Genomic DNA, 24947 nt, shown 5'->3' with positions numbered 1-24947 from the left:
GACCATTTTGAAAACCAAAGCCTTGGTCAGGCCTATTGGTTGGAAATTCAAAAGAATTTGGAAGTTAATCAAATGATAAAAACTCAAATCTAAATGTATTGAATTGTTATAATACGACAATGTTGATCCGAGTATGCCTTGCATGAAGTCTAGATAATTGAAGTTAGTCTATTAATTAAATATGCCTCATATTTTATTTGAAATGTATCTTTAAAAATGTAAAAGTATTATTAATTTGAGAAATGCTAAATAGTTGATTTGCTACCTGAAAATTTTAAAGTTCTGAAAGTTTAAAGTGTCTTTTTTTTGCCATGATACCGGAAACAAATCAGTTGCACTAAAAGAGACATGTTGACAGGAAACCAGGAAGGCTGGTCAGCAACCTTAATTGCTCTAACCACTCTCCCAGTAAGCTAAGGAAGGTGGTAATTTGCACTGAATGGCTACAAACTTCCTCCAAACTCCTGTGGCAAAAAGAAATTTTTTTTGTAAGTTGGCACTTAATTATAAATAAAAAAGTAAAGTTTAAATTTGCCTCATAAAAAATCTAGAGGACAGAATTGAGGTCCTTAATTATGTCTTGTATTTTTCTTAGAAATGTAAAGTGTTCTTAATCTAAGACATGCAAAATATATTTGACTTGTTAGCTATAAAAGGTCAAAGTGTAACTTAAATGGGGAAAAATTATATAGTTAAAATGTGTTTTCTCTTATATAATTAGGAATTGAAAATATGTTACCTGTTTGGTCTGGTTTAAAAGAAAGAGGATTAATTCATTGATCCAAATTAAATGAAAATGATATTCTCTAAGATAATTTAGGTTTATAATCTTTAAATCATAAATATAAATGTATTCTGTATTTGATCTTTCCAAGAGTATTTCGAGGTTTTTTGAGAGTAACTTTTGGATGTTTCAAGGGCCCTCAAATTGTTGCGGGGTGGAACCCTGGGTTCAAAATAAGACCACTGGAGGCTGATAATTTATTTAAAAAAGCAAACAAGATTTTATTGAACTGGCCAGGGCAGGTGCAAGAGCACCACACGCAGGCAGACCCTACACAACTGCACTGCTTTAGGGGCAGGTAAGTTATTTTTAAAGGTTCTTAGAAGGGAAACCCCCATTCTGCAACAAACTGTAGTTTGGAATTTTCTGCTGTTCTTCCTAGATAAAATGTTGCTTTCTAGTTTGCTTTAGCCTGTTTGAAGAATGATGAAGATACACTTAGCTGTCTGACCTTGCAGGCCAGAGACCAGATATACCCACAGTCTCAATACCATGCCAGGTGCATTTTTTAATTGGATAGAACAGCATCGTTTTCGTGGCCAGCATCGAGATAACCACTAAGTGCACATAGGGCTGGCTCTTTTATGAAAAAGAAAGTTCTGCCTGTAACCTTGCCCAGAACTTGAACTCATCCTCCCTAAGCCCATTGCGCGATGAACAAAGCAAGTAAGTGAAGGTCGAAGTCAGAATAGTAGGGTTAAAATTCAAACAGTAGTTTTCACCCAAGTATGACTGCTACCATATTTCAGAAATGTTCAAAAGTCTGTTCTCTCCTAAAATAAATATTTTAATTAAACAGATTGATACCTGAAATCACATGGAAAGCTTTATCAAATAAAAATTATATACTATATATTAAATGTTATGAACCTTTCGCCTGTAAGAAAGGCAAAAACAATATATTTCTTAAATATAGCCAAAATTTTCAACAGCAGGAGAATTTCAGGAAAGACAAAAAAGGCCTCATGCAGCCTGTAATTTTAAATTGGCTGAAGGTGGGACACTTAATGCTTTTGGATCAGAACAATAAAGTGTCAAACCTATAAGTTTTACTGAATAAGTTTCTTTGCCTCTTTTTTAAATTACAGATACCTACTTAAGTTACTTTACAAATTAGCTTTTACAATATGATCAATGTCATATAAATTAAGTTACATGAGAAGCCAATATTTTATAAGTATTAGGTCTAGTAATAATTAATGCCGTTTTCTAATACTTTTTTAAATCGAATTTATTTAAACAATACAACAAAATTTAATCAACAATACAGTTGCCGTTGTTTTCTACTACTTGTGCCCAACGCTCAGGAAGCATTTTAATCCCTCTGTTGTAAAATTATTGTGATTTTGATGCAAAAAATTCGGTCAATGCATTTTTGAGGCATTCTTCATTATTACATTTTTTTCCAAGAAGAAAGTTTTGCAAAGAACAAAACAAATGGTAATCGGAAGGGGCAATATCAGGAGAATATGCAGGTTGAGGGAGAACTTATCATTCCAACTGGCGCAGTTTTTCAGCAGTGATTCTTGCAGTATGCGGTCGTGCGTTATCGTGGTGAAGAATTATGCCCTTCCGATTAATCAGCGCGGGTTCTTTTTCTCTTAAAGCTTGGGCTAACCTTTCCAATTGGGCACTATACACTGCACTTGTAATGCTTTGGTTAGATGGTAAAAGTTCATAATGAAGAATTCCTTTAAAATTCCACCAAACACACATTACTTTTTTTGCATGCAAGTCAGGTTTTGGCGTGGGCTGCGGAGCCTCATTTTTGTCCAACCATTGAGGCCGCCTTTTCAAATTAACATACAGGACCCATTGTTCATCTCCGGTAACAATTTGCTCTAAAAACAGCAAACGGTTTTGACGAGAGAGGAACGAACTGCAAATTGTGACTCTTTGATTACGGTTGTTGTCGGTCAACTCATGAGGAACCCATTTTCCAAACTTTTGGACTTTGCCAAGTGCACGCAATTGATTGGAAATTGTTTTTTGTGAACAATTTAAAGTTGTCGCAAGCTCTTGTTGGGTAATTTGAGGATTTTGCACCAAAAGAGCTTGAAGAGCTTCTTGATCAAAATTGGACACACGGCCTCGACCACTCTTGTCATCTAACGAAAAATTTCCCTCGCGAAATTTCTCAAACCAATGCTGGCATTTTCTGGCGCTAACTGCATCTTGACCAAGAGCACTACAGATGTTTTTTGCAGCCTCACTTGCTTTTCTTCCTAATTGGAACTCGTAAAGCATGCAGTGCCGAATATGCTCTTCATCCGCCATATTCTTAGCCCTAGTTTTGCAACAAAACCCAAACCAAACACAAACTTTTTCAAGCAAAACTTGTTAATTGCACTTCACACGTTCTGTAGATACCACGTGTTTGAAGGTTATGTCAATACAAGTCAACGCCAAGCAAGATTTTAAACGAATGTTAAAAAACGACATTAATTGAATCCTAACTTTATGTAGCCACCTGCATTTTTAATTAAGCTAGAGGCGGGGCAACATTTGTGGCTTGTGAGTTCAGAAGTAAATTTGCTTTATTTTAAAAATGAAGATACCTACTTTAATTACTTAAGTAAATTAGATTTATTAAATTATAATCAAGGTTTTTAGCTAAATGAAAAGCGAATAATTTTATAAACAATTTTAATAAAGACCAGAAACAACTAGTGATTGCTTTATCAAATAAAAGTTAACATATGATACTTATGTACATATATTTCAAATTTTATGAAGGCTTTGGCCTCTTTAGAAGGACAAAACAAAGTAACTAAATATTTCTTCCAGTTTGAAATTGAATTATCATGGATTAAAGCAAAGAATATCTTTACATGATATTATTCTACAACGTCATTATAATTTTTGATATTTTATACCAGTGTATATCAAACTTACAAATTAATTCTTTGAACGTTTGGCAGCAATTTAAAAAGCACATGAAAGGACTTAATCCCTTCCACTATATGAAAGGCCCCCTGGGAAGGCATTCTATATTGGTCCTTCTTGTCCTTTTTGCCAAGAAGGACCTCTTGTCACAATGCAATTGCCCACAGCTGTTTCCTGAGCTCTCTGTTTATGATGAGGTTGAAGCCTCATTGTGGATGGTACCATGGATCTCTCTCTTGCCCAATGGCGTAAGCTGGGCCCTCCCTGGAGAAGAGACCTGGGTTCCCCAAGATATGTGATCAATGCGAGGGTCCCGCCAGCTGGCTAGGGGATCCCAAGGCAGGTATTCGGCATGGAGCCATAGGGGCATAGGCTACCGAGGAGACAGAACTGAACCTCACATCACCCTGCTTGGCCCCAGAGGATGGCTGGTTAGCCAGTGATGTGTAAGATTCCTCAAGGGAGGGACAACCTAACACAGGCACAGTCGCAGAGGGGCCATCAGGAGAGAACTTGGGGGTCAACAGAGGTGGGGCACAGATCCTCACCCCCCCCCCAACATTGCCCCTTCTGAGGGAGGTCTCCTGCCTCATGGCTGCTTCGTGCTTCCCATGCCCAGCTCAGATTGGGACCCAGGCAACAAACGGAGACTTGTCCAGTTTAGACCAGGACCTAGGCAACAGAGACATGGCTGATGCTATATTTAAATCCATTAATACCAGGAATGCTTAAGACCTTCTCAAGGATGCAAATAATCCTTTCACTAATATTCACTGAATAAACTAAAATTACTGTTAGAGTATCAAATTTTTACAGTAAAATAGTAGTCAAGTTTTCAGGTTAATTTAAATTGGCTAATTGAAATAAGTAAACATTCAAGAAAATTACATTGTACAAAAAGCTGTTTCTAAAGCATTAACTAGCCGAAACCGGTTTGGTTCAATGGATAGAGCATCGGCTGGGGGACAGAAGGTCCCAAGTTTGATTCTGGTCAAAGGCATGTACCTTGGTTGCGGGCATATCCCCAGTAGGAGGTGTGCAAGAGGCGGCTGATGGATGACTCCCTCTTATCGATATTTCTAACTCTCTCTCTCCCTTCCTCTCTGTACAAAATCAATAAAATATTTATTTAAAGTATTAACTAAAATTTCTATTGGTGGTTCATTCATGGTAAAATTGTTTAACATGCAATTAACCCTAAAGCAGTGATATTTTTGTGCGAAAAATTAAAAATTTGAAGACTGCATTATAAAAATTTTCCAAAAAGCCTCCTAATAATTAAATACATCAAAAAGGGGGGTGAGTAATGGAAAAATATTATGTAAGGAAACATACCCAGAAAAAATTTTCTTTAAAAAACTAATTTTTATTTATAATGCTGGTAACGAGGCACCTATGAAAAATCTTATGGTGTCAGAATAAGCCAAAGGAAAAATTTGGGGGGCAAAAATCAAAAAGATCCCAATTCTAATTTATGGAAAAGATTTATTTATTAAAAGGTTGAGAATATGTTTATATTTCCAGAAAAACTCCAAGATTATATGGGTTCCTGCAACACCGGATCCAAGAGAGGACCTGATAGGGCTGTTCTAGCCACAGAATAAGTAGGAGCTCAAAAGAACAGAGGAGAAATAGTCCAGAAATAAAGATAGTGAAGATGCCTTGCCATGATAGCAGTAAGCACCTGTGCATTGCTGCAGGTTGCCCAGGACCAAGGGCAAGGAAGAAGGAGCAGTGCAGCCAATTCGGGTACTGGAGCATTACGTCCATCACCACATTGGACTCAGAGAAGCTCCTATGTCCCTTCACCCAAAAGGACTGAGAGTTGCTCATTGACAGCAAAGCAGCAGAAGAAAACTGAAAGCTACGTAAGGGTCTGTGGTGCTAACATGGAGTCATCTCAAGAGTTAAAGACTGAAGTGGAAGCTACTTCTTCAACCTTGTACCTGCTCGTGCTAGTATCCGTTAGCTTCCAGTCTTCTGAAGTCTTGCGCAGCCAAGTCCAAGGACTCTGAGTAAATAAACACCAGGCGCAAAAGACACTTTCTTTCATTTGGTAGCTAAAAATTTTAATATGTCCATAGTTCTGATTTCTCATATTGTTGTTTTGCATTGGTATTGTTTTGTTATCATTTAATAGCCAGAGTTTTGCTCTTGACATTCAAGTTTTGAAAATGACAACATGTACGTAGTTTAGTTTTGCATTGGCATTGTTTGCAATTGTTTTAATTTGGAGTTTTATTCTTAATGTTTAAATTAAAAAAAAGAAAAAAAAGGTGAGATGTAGAGGGCCAAATGGGAAGACAGCTGGACTTTCTTTAGATTGTTGCTGACTGGGCCCTGGATGTTGGCAGAATCATGTCAGTTGCACTCCCGCCCTGGGCGTGTAGAGATGTTCTTAGTTCCTGACTTGTGTTCGTCCAGGAGAAAGGAGTGGGCCCTCCCGGGCTCCTTGTTTTCCTGTGAAACCCCCTTGTTGGACTGGAGTATAAATAGATGTGCTGCGTGGCTCAGGAGGTCGTCAGTCAGTTCGGCGGCCCTCCCAGCTCTCAGCTCAGCTTAAAATCTATCTGTGTCTTCTCTCTATTTCTATTATTTTTATATTCCCTGGGCACCTCCACTTAGAACCGGTCCGTTCATCTGTCTTTCCTTGCGGGATGCAAAAAAGGGAGATCCCGCCAGATCAGCCCCCCGCATCTATATAATAAAGAGCTAGGGTCATAACATCAACTAGGACCGAAGGCTTCACCATGCCAGGCTAGGGAGTTGAGGGAATGGGATCTGATCAATTAGTGGCAGCAATGACTATTGAGCAGCTTCAAAGGCAGACCTCTTAGTCCCTCCTCCAGCCCCCAGACTCCAATCAATAGGTGGCAAATGAGTGGCAGAACTAGGGACTGGCTTCCTCAGTAATCCTCTAGGTTCAATCTCAAGAGGACAGGTCAGGCATCAACGGACCAGCACAGCTAACATGATCCCAATAGTGCAGCCCCCTCCTGGAACTTGGCTTTGGACATTAAGGCCACTTCCCCTCCCTAGAGGCTCCACATGATCACTTACTTGAGCCTGCCCTGTTGCAGAGGAAGTGTGATCACTGCACAGGGCAGAAATGTAGTAAATTAAATTTAAAAAAAAGATGCTGACAAAGGGCCCTTCTCCATGAGCTCATGGGAGCCTCTGAACACTGGGCACCCAGAATATTTTAGGGGCTTCAGAGGAGCAGGGGATGCAGCAGGATCAGGAAACATCCCTCTTATTTGAGCAGTAACTGCAGATGGGAGAATTGTGTTAAGATGTCATAGAGGACACTAGATGGTTCACATTCAGTTCCCTTTATTACTGACATTTATTCACAGCCAATCAAGCAAAGGTAATTACCACATCTATCTCCCAAGCCTGAATCCCTCCCCCACTAGAGATTCAGGTGCAAATTTCTAACTCCTTAGGATACATCTCCCCAAAGAAACTATCAAACCTCCTCAGAATTAGATATCTCTCTCCCTCTCCCCCCACTGAGTAGTTGTCTCAAACTGGCTGCTGGGTTCCTTTAAGATTCACTTATGTGCGGGCTTAGGTATCCAAGAGCCCAGAATAAAGCCTATGCGATATGCACCCAGCTAGACAGACATGTAACGGGGTCACAGAATGGGGTTTGGGTTATAGAAGATTCTATAGCCACAGTGAGGACAGGGGTAAGCACAGAACCAGACCATGCCGGGGCGCCCCAACTCCTGCAGCATATTCTTCAGCATGGCATGCACCTCGGCAAGTCGGCCCAGGTCGATGATGTTGCTCCTTTCCTCGTAACTCTCCAGGGGGGCAGCATACAGCACACAGTTCAGCTTGCTCAGCCCGATGGTGTGGCGAAGCAGGTCCTCCAGGACGGTCATGGAGATGGTGTTTTCACAAAACCCTAGGGTCATGAGCTGGGAGCAGTGGCTCAGGGCAGGCAGGAGGTCCATGAACTGGGAGTCCATGATCCCACACTCATCCAAGTCCAACTCCTGCAAGGTGGGGGAGGCTCTCTCTAACAGCAATTGGAGGGGCCCAGAACTGACGTGGGTCAGGTTGAGCCTCCTTAAATTCAGGACTTTCAGCTGGCTCACATTCAGATGCTGGGAGAGATGTCTCAAGTCACTTTCTAAGAGCATGCAGCTAGTGATGGACAGAGTCTCCAAGGGGGTCTTCAGGCAGCTGGGGAGACACAGAGCAGTTAGGTGAGAGGGGGGGGGGGTGGAATGGTTAGACAGAGGGAAGCGAGCATGAGACGGGCCTTAAGGTAAAAAGGCCCATGTCACCTTAGTGTCAGGTCTTCCAGATGATGATCAAGCCCAGGACCTTGCACAGTGAAAAGTGTGATTTAGTCAGTGCAAATTTGAGTGGAATCCGTTCTCCATCTCCTACCTGCTCTGCGAGGGATTCAGCTCCATGAAACATCACACCCTTCATTTGTTCATCTGTCACCGGGAGCACATCATACACCCACCCTCAGGCACCCTCAGGTGTTGTGAGCATGAATGATGGGAAGTAAATGTGAGGGAAGATCAGAAAGGATCTCAAGCAGTAGGCAACCAGTGAACTTCAGTATTGGAGACATGACCTAAAATGCCTTCAACTCGAGCTTCCTTCTAGACAAAGCCTGGACCCTCCTGTTACCCTCATCACGTAGCCAATGAGGCTACTGGCAGAGAGGTAGAAAAGGCTAACCTGGGTAAGATCAGGCAACATCCAGGGGCTGGCACCTTGCAGGAATTTACATCGCTGTATTATTCCTAAACCACATGTCTCTTTTCATTATTGCTCCCTCCAGAATCCTGCATTTACGAGGCATTCCCTTAGCCGGAGCCTTTGGCAGACAGGTGATTAGAGGCAGGTTTGGATTGAAAGGCTGTCATCACCAAATCAATAAGTGTGGACCTAAATCCCTGAAACCTCACTTCTGATGGGCTTTCCTCTCCTCCCTGCCATCCTCACGATTCCACTGCACAATCTTCCCTTGCACACCACTTAGGATTCCCGAGCTCCCATCACCTCACCCAAAGCCCCCATTCGATTCCTAGTAAGGAGTCTATTTAGTAGCATCTCTCTTAGTTCATTCATCCTACCTTTGTCTGGGGGGCGGGGGAAGTTACTTGACAATATGCAAGGGGACAGAGCAGTGAACAAGACACTGACTGTGTGCAGCCTCTAGTGACTCAGGCTCTGTAGCAGTGCTGATGAATGGCACCTAGGAGGTCCTGTCAATGTAGAATGAAATGAGAAGGGGCTTGCTCTGGTCTGCAGAGAAACCTCGCCATCCCTCACCTGAGCATCTGGTCCAAGCGGCCTTTGAGGATGGCGACATCATCCAAATAGAGCTTCTGGAGGCAGGAAAGCCTGAGGAACTGAGAGGTGAACAGGCTAACACAATGCTCCTCCTGCTCCAAGGTGGTGTGAGAAGACGTAAAGACACGGGAGAGGAGGAACCGACGCAGATTGCCCATCTGGCCCAGGAAAGGAGTGAACTTCCTCAGAGTGGACAGTTTCCCAGTACATTTTAACTTCAAATCCCGGACAGAGTTGAGCTGCACCATACACAGAATGTTAATGTTTTCCTTTGACATGGCATAAACCTTCAGCTTCTTACAGCAAAGGTGCAGCAAACCTCTCCTCTCGCTGACTTTCTTAATAATGTAGCTGACGGACTCATCAAGGACACGTGTCTTGAGACAAAGGTCTACTAACACCTCCATGGGGGCCCAGGGTAGATTTGGCCCCACCTTTATGCTGTCCAGTTTCCCCCTCTTCCTCATGGGCTGTGGGGCCTCAGGATCCAGCAGTGAGCACACATCAGCACTGGTTCCTGCCCACACGATCCAGAACTCCTGATGAGCTCTCTTCTGTAAATTCAGAAGCTGCAGTTTCCATCTTCTGCAGAGAAAATAGCAGGTAGACCCAGGTGCATGAGATAACAGGGAATAAGACAATGACTATGAGTCTAGGAATCTTGGCACCAGGGCCAGACACCTGACTAGAATTTTACTCCTCACCCCAGAAATCAGATGCTCCTTGCTCTACTGGGATCATTCTTGGTCCCCCTTTATGGTACCTTTAGGTGGCACCAGGAAGGGGGTATCATGTCCCTCGGGTCACCCTCTCATTTTCATCAGCCCTATATATGTGAAGCCTGTTCCCAGAATGACCCCAGCAGTGGCTCCAAGGCCTGCCTGAGTTCTCCCTGTGGCCCTATACGATCCTATATCCCAGCTGTAACTGCTCAGACCCCCGGGGCCCAACCAGGCCACTGAATCCCCCTCACCTGGGTCGAGTCTCCTGGGCAAGCAGGGCATCGAGCCCATCAAATGCAGCTCGCAAAATATCAATGTAAGGCTGTCTATGGTTTATCAGGGCTCCTAGAGGGAGGCAGGGGAAGGGCCAAGCCTGCACCAGAGCCTTCAGGACGTTGCTGTGCCTCCCAGCCAAGGCAGCCGTGAAGAGAGGTGGGAAGAGCTCCATAGGCAGCCACTCCACCGCTGCAATGGCCGAGGCTTCATCCCTCAACAGGCTCTGGCATGCCAGGTCCAGGAGTCTGCGTTGAGACGGGTGGTTCATTCTGATGAAGCAATTCTGAAAAGGATTCGGGGAGACAGCCAAAGAGAGGCATCCTGTCAGGCTGAGCATGAGCACCCCCTTTCCTGTCTCTTCAGAGAAAGCAGCTGAGGACCGAAGGCACTGCTCTGGCAACAACTGCAGCCTCCCAACTTACTCCAATCCCATTTTCTGCTTAGGGGCCGCAAGGCCACTCAGCCCTGCCTCTCCTAGGCTGGTGGCAGGATATATAGCTCATCAGGCACCAAGGAGTGGTGAGATGACCACTGCACCCCTCCCACATGTACTCACTGCCTACCTGTAATTCTGCTGTGCAATGAGTACTGGGAAACCAGAGAGATGGCCCCACCCTTTTCAGGGAAACCTTTCTTATTATTGCTGATGGATTGAAAGCCCCTGGAGTAGGCAGCAGTCCCTGGTCCAGCACTGCCTCTTGCTAAGCTCCAACAAGTAAAATAGATAGGGAAGGTTAAGGAACACCCACACAATGCGTACTTTGTGGCTATCGAGACATTTTAAATGAGAAACAGTAAAAGCAACAAAAAAGTTTTCTAAAGCATGCGGGAGCTGGGGATGAGAAAAATAACCATTAAGTCTGAGATGTTAGTTTATTGTGTGTCCCTTCTATGAATATTAGAATGACCACTTTATCCATGACAACAGAGGGCTCACATGCCCCAACTAAGCCCCCTCCCAAAAGAGACTGCAAGCCCTGGTCAGTGTTGCCCAGTTGGTTGAGAACCCCCCCCCCGACCCTTGCACCAATAGAGGGTGGGCAGAAACCCGCTGATGGACATTTCTCCCATCAATTTTTCTCTCTCTCTTTCTCCCTTCCTCTCTTACTAAACATCACTTGGCTTTTATTACAGAATTCCCTAAGACCTGCTTTTAAAAAAGAACTTTTCTAATTTGGTCTACAATAGGTTCCTTAGGGATATTCTACTTTCAGAAGCAGGGAAACTTGTCCTTAAACCTTTGCGAATGGAATATATCAAAGCAGAAAGCAGAACGTTTTGGATTAAGGCTAACCTGCATATAGAGGAAAAGGCAAAGTCTGCTCATTTATAAGGAAATAAATGAAAGTTATCTGTGGGACCTTGACGTTAAGCTCCTTGGGGACCATCTCAGGATCCTGACTACCAGAGCAGACATGGTGCAGGGAGCCCTCTGCTCAGACCTGGGCAGTGTCTCTCATGCTCTTGCTTCTGATCCCTCCTCTGCCGCCTCGAAACCATTATACCCCATCTAGCCACACCTTCCTGTTGACATCCTAGCTGAAATGGCAACTTCCAACTGAAAGCTGAACCTTAGAACTGGTTCTCCAGGCAGTTTACCTGATTGGGTTGTGCCCTCCGCACACCTCCAACTGAATCCATTCATGAAAAGAAGAGAAAATGAAATCAACCTGGAAGTAGACTTGATGGGTTGTTGGTACCACATCTAAATTCCTTAATGTTTGTGTTAACACACCATTAGGCAGACAGGGTATCTTCTCAAGAGAAAAAGGAATACAATGTATCATAATAGTATTGAGTACCAAATAGTCCCTGACACCTGATGTTACCTCAATTGCCAATCCTTGTCCATTCAAAGAGTAACAGGACAGTTGGTCTTCCAGATTTTGAAGATCAAGCCTTCCCCAAAGGGGGAAGGGCCAAAATCACATCTAGGGATTGATCAGGAGAAGGGAGGGGTGCAAGTTTGTAATGGAACCAAGGGAATCAGCCAAGACAGAGTGCACCCTTGGGAAACTCACAGGCTCTGACTGGGTAAACTAGAGAACTGAAAAGGCTGGTGGTTAAGAAGGAAATGGGTGGATCCCTTAAAACCAAGCTGATGGGAGTACAGGCAGGGGATTCAATCACACCCCCTCTGTGGAGGTAAAGTCCATTCCCTCCAGAGATAAACTCAGCAAACTGGCTTGAGAAAATTAAATGTAAAAACTTCCGCTGTGAAGAAGCCAGAGGAGAGTGTGGCAGCAGTACCTGGAACATGACTTATCCAAATCTAAAAGCCACTGAGGGTCAACAGTCATGAGCAATTTGGAATTTTGAGACACAGAGAAATATTCACATGGGCCAAAAGACCTATGTATCCTAATCAAGGAGCTGCTCCCAGAGGGCATTCTCTTTAGTTCAGGCCTCCCATTCCACATCCTGACCTTCCACAGGCAACAGATTAGACCCAGGCAAGTTCCAGGGGTCTGGCCCTAAACATGACTGCCAAAGTCTGTATGGGTAACTAATGTTTGCTCAACCCTATGGAACAGCCCATGTAAATTGGCTTCAAAAATTTCCTTCTGAGCCCAGGCCTAAAACTCACTCTCAGATAGTAAGGGAAGAGTGTCCCCTCTCAGGATTAAGCACAGAATGCAGAAACACCTTCCCATTTAGGATTTCATGGTGTACTATAATTTGGCTTATAAAGATATGCTGTATGCTGCACAATGAGAGAGAGAGAGAAGAGAGAGAGAGAGAGAGAGAGAGAGAGAGAGAGAGAGAGAGAGAGAGAGAGAGAGAGAGGAGGAAGGGAGAGAGAGAAAGAGAAGAGAAGAGAAGAGAAGAGAAGAGAAGAGAAGAGAAGAGAAGAGAAGAGAAGAGATAGAGATAGAGATAGAGATAGAGGTAAATATTTTCTACGGGCTCTTCTCTATCCCCTCCAATGTAATGTTCAAACAACTCTCCTATTCCAGAGATAGGGATCATATGACATATTACCACAGTGATGTTTACCAGAAATTCCAGACTGGTGGATTAAACTTCTGGAAAAGGTTCAAACTGTAATGAGTTCAGGAAGTTTATCTTGACTTTTTCCTGGGCTTTTAGCAGGAGTGGTGCCACATGGGGGGCTGTATTTCTCTTTAACACTGACATTACATGCACCAGGAAGAACCTGGAAAATTGTAGGAGCCCAAGCTCAGGCAGCTTCCATGAGATCCCAGCATCCAGGAGTTACAAGGAGGCAGGAGGGACCACTTAGAATGACCAGGAAAGAAAGTCTGAGCTGAATTTGTCTTCTTCAAGAGCAAGAAACACTCTTCTTTCCATGCAGAGCCTGCTTTCCCGGGGCATGAGCTGGGGCCCTGGAGGCAGGAGCACATCTGCATCAAGGGCTGTCCTTCCTGCCGACTCCCAGCACCCATACATGACTCTGGGGATGTTTTCACCACATTCCGGTCCCCATCCACCTGCCCTCATCACGGCTCTCACTTATGTACAGGCCACAGCAGCCTTTGAGCACATGATTCCTACTGGGATCCCAAGGCATCTGTCCTTCCAACCTTTTGTTTTCTGTTTTGTTTCTGAGTGGGAGAGTGGTACTTAGAATGTGCTCAGAAGGCTGGAAGCCCTCATCATGCATCCCTGGGATGTCAGACAACCTCTCACGAGCCTGACGCTGGGACACCCACTGACGACAGAAATCAGGAGAGAGATCTCCCCAATTCATCCGAGCTCTTTTAGAGAACATGACTTGCTACAGTATACAGAAGGAAAAACTACATCCCAGCTCATTTTCTGGTTCCAGAGAACCAGAGAGGCAGCGAGGAGGCTGAAGGATGCCCATCCTGGTTTCCAGAACAATCCCCACATCTATGGACTTTCTCAGGCCCTGGGAATCAGTCCCCATGCGTGGGCTTTCCAACATTCAGCTCTCTTTGCCCAGCCTTTGAGCAGACATACTTCCACCAAACTGGACCGTTTAGATGGAATGGACACCTTCCTAAAAAAATACAAGCTTCCAAAACTCAATCAGGAATAAGTAAAAATAGAACATAAATAGGCTAATAGCTACTGATGAATTGAAACAGGAATTAAAAAGCTTCCAGCCAACAAAAGCCCTGAACCACATGGCTTCACAGTGGAGTTCACCAAACTTTAAAATAAGAACTAAAACTAATCCTTCTCAGACTATACCAAAATTTGCAAGAGAGAGGCACACCTCCAAGCTCTTTCTATGAAGTCAGCATTACTCTAACATGAAAACCAGATAAAGACACCACATGAAATAGTTACAACTCTATATCCTGGATGAACACAGATTCTAAAATCCACAACAAAATTCCACCAAACCAGATCCAGCATTACATCAGAAAGATCATACACCAGAACAATTGGGATTTATTCCAACGATGCAAGGCTGGTCCAATATCCAAAAGTTGATAAATGTCATACATCCCATAAAGTGACTGAGAGACAGAAGTCACATAATTATATTATCAATTGATGCAGAAATGGCACTTGACAAAGTTCAACACCCTTTTCTGATAAAGTCACTCAGCAAAGTGAGAATAGAAGGATCATAATAAAAGCCTTATTTGACAAACCTACAAATAACAAAATATTGAATGGTCAAAAAGTGAAACTACCGAAACTGGTTTGGCTCAGTGGTAGAGCGTCGGTCTGCAGACTGAAGGGTCCCAGGTTTGATTTCGGTCAAGGGCATGTACCTTGGTTGCTGGCACATCCCCATTAGGGGTTGTGCAGGAGGCAGCTGGTCGATGTTTCTCTCTCGTCGATGTTTCTAACTCTCTATCCCTCTCCTTCCTCTCTGTAAAAAATCAATAAAATATATTAAAAAAAAACAACTGAAACTATTTCCCTTAAGAACAGGAATAAGACAGGATGCCTGCTTTCACCACTGCTGTTCCACATAGAACTAGAAATGCTAGACACAGTGATTAGACAAGAATAAGAAATAAATAGCGTCCCAATTGGAAACAAAAAAATAAAATTATCATAATTTGCAGATAACATGATACTGTACATAGAAAACCCAAAAGACTCCATAAAATGATTAGACTTAATAAATGAATTTGGCAATGGAGCAGGAGAGAAAAAAAACACCAAGAAATCTATGGCATTTTTATACAGCAATAGTAAATTTACAGAAAAATATTTAAAAAACTATCCCATTTACCATATCACCAATAAATAAATAAATAAATAAATAATCCTAGGAATAAATTAAGGAGGTATAAGATCTCTACTCGGAAAACTACAAGACTTTGACAAAATATATAGAAGAAGACATAGACAGGAGCAAGAACGTAGAATCACCATCCAAACATATCTATACTATGCAAAGCAATCTATGAATTCAATGTACAAACAGCATATTTCAAAGACCTAGAGGAAACTCTCCCAAAACTCACCTGGAATAAATAAAAGATCCCGAATATCTCCAGCAATCATGAGAAAGAAGAACAAAGTAGGGGGGAAATTCAATACGAGATATTGAGATATTAATAATCTCAAATACCAAGCTGTATTACAAAGCCATTATTCTCAAAACTGCCTAGTACTGGCATAAGATCAGATATATAGGCCTATGGAATAGAATAGAGAATTCAGATATCAACCCAGCCCACTATGCTCAATAAATATTTGACAAAGGAGGCAAGAACATACAATGGATTCAACACAGACTATTTAATAAATGGTGCTGGGAAATTTGGACAGATACATGCAAAAAAAAAAAAAATGAAACTAGACCACCAATTTATACCATATACAAAAATACACTCAAAATGAATAAAGGACTTAAACAGAACATATGAAACCATAAAAATATTAGGAGAATACATGGACAGCAAAACTCAGACAGATGCCCAAACAATATCTTCACTGATCTAGCTCTGAAGGCTAAAGAGAAAAAATGGGATCTACATCAAAATAAAAAGCTTTTGCATAGCAAAAGGAACCATCAACAAAACAACACAAAACCCAATGTATAGGAGAACATATTTGCAAATGTTATCACTGATAAATGTTTAATGTTCAACATCTACTGGGAATTTATACAACCTAATAAAAGATGACCCATAAAAATGGGCAATGAACCTAAACAGAGTCTTGTCAAAAGAAGACGGAAGCCCAACAGACATCTGAAAGCATGCTCAAAATCACTAATTATCTGAGAGATGCGAAACAAAGCACAATGTGGTACCATCTCACACCTGTCAGAATGGCTATCATCAGCAAATCAACAAATGGCGAGGATGGGGAGAAAAAGGAACCCTTGTGCATTGTTGGTGAGAAAGCAGATTGCTGCAGCCACTGTGGAAATCAGTACTTTTAGTCAAAAGAATAAAAATGAAACTCCCAAATGATCCAGTAATCCACTTTTATACCCCAGAAACTAGAAACACCAATCAGAAAGGATATTTGCTAAGGTGACCAGACATCTGCTTTTGACAGGACAGTCCTGATTTTTAACAATTTGTCCTGCGTCCCGTGCCGTTTTTTGTTTGTTTGTTTGTTTTTAAATCCCGATTGTTGGAAAGAATCTTTCTGGGACTCTTGTAAAACAGCGCGGGACGCAGACAAATTGTTACAAATCGGGACTGTCCCGCCAAAAGCGGGATGCCTGCTCACCTTCATACATGCACCCCTATGTTCACAGCAGCACAGTTCTCCATAGCAAGGATTTGGAAACGGCCAGACTGCCCATCAGCAGATGAGCGGATTGAAAACCTGTGGTGCATCTGTACACTGGAGAACTACGCTGCCAGGAAAAGGAAGGGCCTCTTACCATTTCAACCGCATGGATGGGGCTGAGGAGCTTCATGCTGAGCGAAGGCCCTCCGTCAGTCAGAGAAAGACAGATATCACGTGATCTCACTCAGGTGTGGGTTATAATAAACAACAGGAACTGATGAACAAAAATGGATCCAGAAACAGGGAAGCAGGGGGCATCACCTCCTGTCTCCAACCTGGCCTCCGCTTTCTCGGCGGCGGAAGCAGAGGACAATGTAGGCCACAGGCCGTATGCTCTGTCCTTTCCCAAGCGGACACTGACCGCCGTCCAGCGGCCACGTTTCTGCCCCTTCTGCCCCCCAGGCCCTGGAGCAGGCCTGAGAGCTGGGCTGGCCTGAGCGCCCACAGACTTGAGGAGCCAGAGGAGCCAGAGGAGCAGATCCCGGGGCAGGGGTGGGGAGTGGGGGCCACTCTTTGTCAAGGACAAAGTCGGCCAGCTGAGATCAAACAATCAACGCCAATGCCGGACGGAGTTCCGTGGATTGTTGCGTGTCCGTCTCCGCAGTGAGCGCCGCCATGTTTGCGCCGCTGGGGCCTGGCCTCGGGCCAAAGAGCCAGGCTGTGCCCTCAGGCCTTCACTCCAACCCCGGGGACCTCATTTTCAGAGGGAAAGTGCCGGCGGGGGAGGGGCTGCGGAATACCAGTGACCAGCTCAAGTTCACCCCGGAGAAAGCAAGAACCAGAGTGTGGACTTACCTTCCCACAGGCCGCGCTCCTCACCACCTGGTCTCCTGCACAGCACAGCGGCTGCAGGGACAGAAGCGGTGGCCGCCTGGCAAGCTTCCTGGAGCTGCGCTCTGGGTCCTTAGGAGCGAAACCTCGCGAGATCCCAAGACCGCGAGCGGGGTCTCCGGGGGGCCCACGAGGGGGGCGCTGGGGCCCGCACACCAACTGCAAGGGGTGGGGACGGGAACTGGTGGGTGGCTGTGTAGGGGACGCGGTGCTTCCGGTGTGAGCGTGGGTGGAGTGGACTCGCTGGGAGGGAGAAACGGGAGGCCCGGACCCCCAGCTTACCTCTCACTCGCCACCCCTGGTGCACAGCCTCTGGCAGAGCTGCCCTCAGATTAACCTGAACCTGGGCTCTCTTCTGGGGTGGCTCCTCTAGGGGACCCAGGGGGCTGATACCTGTCATTCAAGCTGGCCTGAGGCATCTCCCTGGGGTCTTTGAAATGAGCTTCTGACAGGGGGGAAGGGCATGTAAGAAGAACAGGGCCACAGTTGTTTAATCATTACTCACCTAACAGAATAGGAATAAGAGGCCCTGGGACCCTGGAGGACGAACCAGGCTGTATAAAAACTTAAGCTGCCTCCATGGGCCCATTACTCAGAAAGGGATTGCATTTTGGAAACAGACCAGGGACAGGGCATGCTTTGACCCTGGGCTGGGGCTAGGTCGACCGGAGGTCTTTCTCAGGAAAGCTCACCAACCATTCTGCCTTCCCAGGAAGAGGCTGAGCTGTTGCTAGGGAGATAGAAGATTAGCTACCATGTTGTAGAGTCTGCGCTCCTGAAGGCTGACTGCAGGCCCTCCCCTCCCCTCTCCCTGTAACACTTGTAGCTGGCAGCTAAAGGTAGCCATCTTCTCCCCAGGGGGTCAGAGCAGCATTGCCAGGGAGGGCGCCTGCTGACTGCATTGTCTGGATAAACGCTAACCTGTGCTTCAACTCTGTCTCTGCTTATTTTGGCTCAAGTAGTGACAGGCAGCCTCAGACACATTGTGTCCCTTTCCCTTCCTCACTCAGGCTTGGGAAATACTCAGACTCCTCAAACTGTGAGACTTTTCCTGAGAGGGATAGTGGCACTGGGCACTGTGTCCCTGCCATGCAGGTGGCCCTGCATCTCTTTACCATAGGGTGTGGGGAGGCCATGGGTCTGAGAGTGACAGGCAGGGTGATGAGGCTGCCTTTGTCTGTAATTCCTCCAGAAGTTCCCCATGCCTATGAACTAGCAGAGTTTTAGGTTTCCAGCTACATGGATGAATGGATGAGTACAAATGAGGCCACGGCACTCATCCCCAGTGGTTCTGGGACTGTCACCAAGAGCAGAGCAGATAGAAAACAACAACCACACCAAAAACCTCAATTGCTTCACCTGGGAACTAGAGGGTCAGCCTACCCTCCCTACTCTCTTCTAGATGCATTTGGCATGTATTTGCCCTATGGTGGCTGCAAATGGCATGCTGAGAGCTTCACACAGTCTCTCCTCACAAGATTTAGGGTGGAATAGAATGAACACACACACACACACACATACACACACACACACACAATGGAAGCAAAGGATACCATTGTCTACAATTGTCTCTCTGTAACTATCGTATTTTTCGGCGTATAAGACACCCCACTAATTTTACAGTTAAAACATAGACTTAGGCCTATATTCGCTGTATCAGACTACCCCCCACTTCAACGAAAAGACTCTCTTTGCTGTCAAGATCTGCAGGAAATTGTTGTGCAATTTTGGTCTTTTGCCCCCGATTTCCTGTTGACGTTTTTCCTTTCAAATGTCGTCTTATACGCTGGAAAATAGGGGAATTCTGTCAAGAAACACAGGGTCTGGTATGGAAACTTACAAAGACAGACTACTCCTGCCTGAGGCCTGAGCAAGAAGGGGCCATTGGAGGGCTTGGAAGGATCCTGTTCTGCTGTTAGGACAGACGGCACAAATGCTGGGAGAGTAAAGCGCTTGGCCAATATGAGAACACAAGAGAGACCGGGGTACAAGGTAGATGATAAGTGACAGAGGGCAGAGGATGCATAACTGGGAGGTGGTTTTCTAGCCAGACTCCTGCCAGGACACTTTGAAATTTCATGCTGTCAGTTGTTGTTTCTTTCTGGTGAAGACACTGAGAGGAGACAGATTAAGCCAGGAGTAAGAGCAGGGTGGGCTAATCAGGAAGGAATCTGGGGCTGACATGTGCTTCCATGATACCCCTTGTACAATAGCCTCCTGATTTAGTAACAGGCACTTGCAATGGCTTCTAGATGGCCAGTCTGCTGCAGGGTTAGCTGATGTGATAGGTCTTAGGGAGCACTCAGGGTGCCTGGTGTGCATTCCTTAGGATGTGCATTCAGATTTGGGTGAACCAAACCTTTTGAAAATCCTTTTGGGGTAGTATCCAGGAGCCCAGTAGGAAAAGCAGAGACCTTCACCTGTGGCCGGCATCTTTCTCCCAGATTCAGGCCTCTGAGAGACTGGACTTGAAGAGGGTAGGGCCCTCCCAGGTGTGTGACTGTTGGGGGAGAGGTCTGGTGGCCCTCCCAGGGGTGTGACTGTTGGAGGAGAGGTCTGGTGGCCCTCCCAGGGGTGTGACTGTTGGGGGAGAGGTCTGGTGGCCCTCCCAGGGGTGTGACTGTTGGGGGAGAGGTCTGGTGGCCCTCCCAGGTGTGTGACTGTTGGGGGAGAGGTCTGGTGGCCCTCCCAGGTGTGTGACTGTTGGGGGAGAGGTCTGGTGGCCCTCCCAGGGGTGTGACTGTTGGGGGAGAGGTCTGGTGGCCCTCCCAGGGGTGTGACTGTTGGGGGAGAGGTCTGGTGGCCCTCCCAGGGGTGTGACTGTTGGGGGAGAGGTCTGGTGGCCCTCCCAGGGGTGTGACTGTTGGGGGAGAGGTCTGGTGGCCCTCCCAGGGGTGTGACTGTTGGGGAGAGGTCTGGTGGCCCTCCCAGGGGTGTGACTCTTGGGGGAGAGGTCTGGTGGCCCTCCCAGTGGTGTGATGGTGGGGGAGAGGTCTGGTGGCCCTCCCAGGGGTGTGACTGTTGGGGGAGAGGTCTGGTGGCCCTCCCAGGGGTGTGACTGTTGGGGGAGAGGTCTGGTGGCCCTCCCAGGGGTGTGATGGTGGGGGAGAGGTCTGGTGGCCCTCCCAGGGGTGTGACTGTTGGGGGAGAGGTCTGGTGGCCCTCCCAGGGGTGTGATGGTGGGGGAGAGGTCTGGTGGCCCTCCCAGGGGTGTGACTGTTGGGGGAGAGGTCTGGTGGCCCTCCCAGGTGTGTGACTGTTGGGGGAGAGGTCTGGTGGCCCTCCCAGGGGTGTGACTGTTGGGGGAGAGGTCCGGTGTGTAGATACATACACTCACCTGAAGGCCAGCGGCTCACTGACAGGAGGGGCTCCCACAGCTCCAGGCCCTGGGACCAGCCTCAAAGCACCTTCTTGGGAAGAGGACAGGACCTAGGCTGCCCCACCAGTCCTGGTCCAGTCCTGCCTGGAACTGAGTGTCCATCAGTTGCTATCCCGGTTGCTAAGTCTCACAGCTTGGAACAAAAGAACTTAGAATCCTCAGAGCTCAGGAACAAATTTGCATGGAGATCCCTCCTCACCTGAGAAGCTGGCTCTGGAGAGATTTAGAGAGTCAGTCGTGGGCATCCTGTACAAGTGTCAGAGTCTCAGGAGGCATAGCTCTATGGGGTCTCTCCCAAGGCCTGGGCTCTACTTCCCTTTCTGTCCTCCCTCAGGACCCAGGAGACAGTTCCAAAGGACAGTTTATGTGGCTATCTGGACTGACTCCTCTCCCTCCCCTCCAGGTTCACCTGAGTCACCCCTCCCTGCCTTCTCACTCTTCTCCAGGTCCTGGGCCCAGCCTACCAGATACCACCTCTTCCCTGTCCAGCTGTGGGATCAGGAGGTGTTCTGGGTGAGCTGGAATGCCACCATCTCCAGCACTGGTCCCAGCAGCCACTATGGAATGGATAACCCTTCCTCCTGGGACCAACAGTGTCTGGGAAGCTCCCGCACACACCTGATTGATACTGTCATAGGAATGCAGGGGATTCTAGCTAATAGACACCTGCTGAAGCCCTCTTGTGTACCATGTTTCACTCAAACCAGGCAAAGGCAACTACCGTCCTCAAGCAGGTTTCCCTCTCTGAGTCTTTTGGACAGGAGTGGGCTGGGGGTGTGCAAAGTTTCTCTCTGAGACTTTTGCCTGTTAATTAACAGCGGAAATTCAATATCCTCCACAGCAGCTTCAGGGTGGCCGAGTCTTGGTCCTTTAATTCTCAATGATATGCTACATGAGGATTCAAGCAGGTTTCTGTCAGCTACATAACCTCTGTCATATGGTTTCTTAATTATCCTGACACGTGTTTTCTCTTCTTCCTGGACTACCTGCAAATCTCCCATTCTCCAGAAAAATAATATCCCATTTCTCCACTTTCTCCATTGTTCAAAATATGTCATATTCCTGAGGCCCATTGCATGAAGATTCTTGCAATAGTTCTTCCTCACCCAGTGGCTGCTGGCACTAGTTTTTCTCTAGCACCCCGGACCCAGGCCTTTGCTCTGGCTGCAGCTGAGAAGCCAAACCTGGAAGCTAGGCTTCTCCATTCAGTCCTCAGCAGAGAAGCCAAGGCTGGAGGCTTCTCTGCCCACCCCAGTCACAGCAGGGAAGCCAAGCCTGTTCAGTCTTCAGCCTTCAATATTTTTAAATTAATTAATTAATTTATTGATTATGGTCTCACATAATTGTCCTTATCCCCTCCATTCCCATCCCAACCCCCTCCCCACATATTCCTCCACCCCCCTGTTTTCCATGGCCACTTGTGTCCATGCACACAAGTCCTTTGGTTGATCTCTTCCGTTTACCCCAATCTCCCCTATTTTCCCTCTGAGTTTTGAGAGTCTGATCGCTGCTTTTCTTTCTTGGGTCTGTTTTTGTTCATCAGTTTATGTTGTTCATTTTTTCCTCTAGATGTGTGAGATCATGTGATCCAAGAAATACCCTTGTAAGCACCTAAACTGCGACAAGCAATCATGGTTATGCTGAGAGGCAAATGAATCAGTCTGTAGTGAGTTCCTTTCTGGGCCAACAGTTCTCATGAGTCCCAATATCAATGTCAAATAGTTCCTTATGTGTACATGTCAGCCATGATATTTCAGATCTGGTTGGTGGACAAATGGTCGTAAGACAGGTCCGATCATCTCTGGTTTGGTCCTGGGCATCCTTCAGCAACAAGCAGCTGCTATCTGCTGGTATGCTGAGGCGTCATCAGCATCTTCCATCTCTGAGTTGTATCTTTCTCTGTTCATAGCTGGAGTGCTTGTGTCTATTCCTCTCTGTTACAGGATTCCAGATGGTCCTCTGAGTTGTTTTCTGAAAATATGCAAACATATTCTTGACCAAAAGTTAATAAATGGGTATTCTCTTTAAATTTGATTTGGTATTCTTTTTCTTTCCCCCGCTCCCCAATTATTTCCCCCTGGCTTGTTTTGACACTATGTGTGTCTTTTCATGGGTATCTTGCTGTTAGCGTTTCAAATGAAGGTTAATTTTCTAAAGTACAAATTTTTTTGATGTAAATTATTCTCAGGATATTTTCTCTTACATGATAATCTTCCACTGTCACTCCCTTTTTTACTTTAAATAATAGGAGACTTTTGGAAATTTTATTCTGTATTCTTGGTAGCTTTCACATTTTAACTTATTTGCCCTACACTGTGACTGCTTTAGGTTCATAACATGTTGTGCAATTTTACCGTGGGACACTCTGCCAATAAGAACTTTTGTTAACACTTAACGCTTTTTGTACAGTGCAATCAGTTTTTCTAGAATATTCATTTATTTCCATTAGCCACAATAATTTCCTCTGAGAAGTTGGCTACTATTCATCTGGCAAATCAACCCTCTAGCAACAATCTTATTTACCATGTGTATATTAGTGGAATTGATTATTTCCCTTCTTGAGAAGGGCCTGAGCATTCCTGCTACTTGGCTGGACTTTGATATTATAAACCCACTTGCCCACACCATGGGTATAAGACCTCTCAAATAAGTCTTGTTGCAGTGAGAGGGCAGCTGTTGTCAGCCAAGTCTCTGTCTGTTATCTAGGTCCCAATTTGAGCTTTGCATGGGAAGCAAAGCCGCCATTGGGACAGGAGACCTCCCTCAGAATGGGAGAAGGTTCAGGTGCCTGCCAGGCTGCTGGGGGGTTGATAAGCGTCTGTGCCCCACCTCTTCACCCCCAAGTTCTCTCCTGTTGGCCCCTCTGCGACTGTGCCTGTTTTAGGTTGTTCCTTACCTGAGGAATCTTACCCATCTCTGGCTAACCAGCCATCCTTCTGGGCCAAGCAGGGTGATGTGAGGTTACCCCTCACCTGGCGGTGAGGTCCGGGCTTTGATCCTAAAATTTCTGGGAACCCATGTTTCTTCTCCAGAGAGGGTCCAGCTCCCCCACTGGGCAGGCAAGAGATCCATGATTCCAGCCACATGGTGCTTCAGCCTCGGCATGAACTAAAAGGTCAGGCAATAGTTGTGGGCACATGAACCATGAGAAGAGGTTCATTTTTGGCCACAAGTGTAAGACGGGCCAATATAGAATGCTCAGGTGCCTTCCCAGGGGTCTCTCTGCATAGTGGGAGGGAAGAAGTCCTTTCATGTTGTTTTAAATTGCTGCCAGACATTCAAAGGATTGGTTTGTATGCTTGTTTAGGAAAATTGTACAATATGCTGATGTAAGAGCTGTGTTACTTTGTCTCTAATCACTACCAATATATATATATATATATATATATATATATATATATATATATATATGTAATAAAATGAATGATTTTTATTAATACCCCATGGTGTGAGGTACTATTATAGGTAAAGGGGACAACCCAAATCTGAGAAAAATTATAGTGACCTTGTAGAATATTATCATGTAAGGATATTCTTTTCTCTGTGCTATGGAAATTCCATTTTAAACTCGCTGTCAATTTCTTTTTGTATAGACAAGGTGTTTGTTTCATTTTCTACACCTGTCCCAGGAGGAAGTAGTGTTGGTCCCTTCCTTTGGTTTATTCACCAGCCAGAAACCTCTGTTTAATTTTACACACAAAGGAGCAGTGGTTTTATTTTGTGTCACACAGAAGGGAGATTGATGGTGATTGCTGTATAATTACACTTCCTTGTCCCACCTGTGGTTCTCCTGGATGACCAAGGTGTTAGGTATCATCAGTGAGTACTTTGGGCAGGAGGATCAGCCCAGGTAAGGGCTCCCACCCATGAAGGATTAGGAATATAAGTCCAGAAATTCTTACCCAATAGCCCTCGGTTATATTACCGTACTGTTGATGCCTGCTAACATGGCAGTAAAGGCATTCTCAGGTGTTCTTGGGGTTCTGGTTACCTCACAACTTTCTTCTCTCTCTTTCCATCTGTCTCTCTCTCTCATATTATT

General features: G+C 45.4%; 1 protein-coding gene across 1 annotated transcript; it reads right to left on the bottom strand.

Moving 5' to 3' along the window:
- Positions 1-7308: 7308 nt before the first annotated feature.
- LOC311615855 (melanoma antigen preferentially expressed in tumors-like) lies at positions 7309-10261 on the bottom strand (the record flags this gene model as incomplete). The annotated part of the gene is made up of 3 exons (XM_084871288.1): positions 7309-7864; positions 8975-9580; positions 9969-10261. The coding sequence occupies 3 exons, from the start codon at positions 10259-10261 to the stop codon at positions 7309-7311; spliced, it is 1455 nt and encodes a 484-aa protein (XP_084727414.1).
- Between the last annotated feature and the right edge of the window lie 14686 nt (positions 10262-24947).

The sequence above is a fragment of the Pipistrellus hanaki genome, assembly GCF_964339955.1.
Source record: "Pipistrellus hanaki genome assembly, chromosome: Y".
Classification (NCBI taxonomy): domain Eukaryota; kingdom Metazoa; phylum Chordata; class Mammalia; order Chiroptera; family Vespertilionidae; genus Pipistrellus; species Pipistrellus hanaki.
This window is presented reverse-complemented; position numbering and strand designations above follow the sequence as displayed.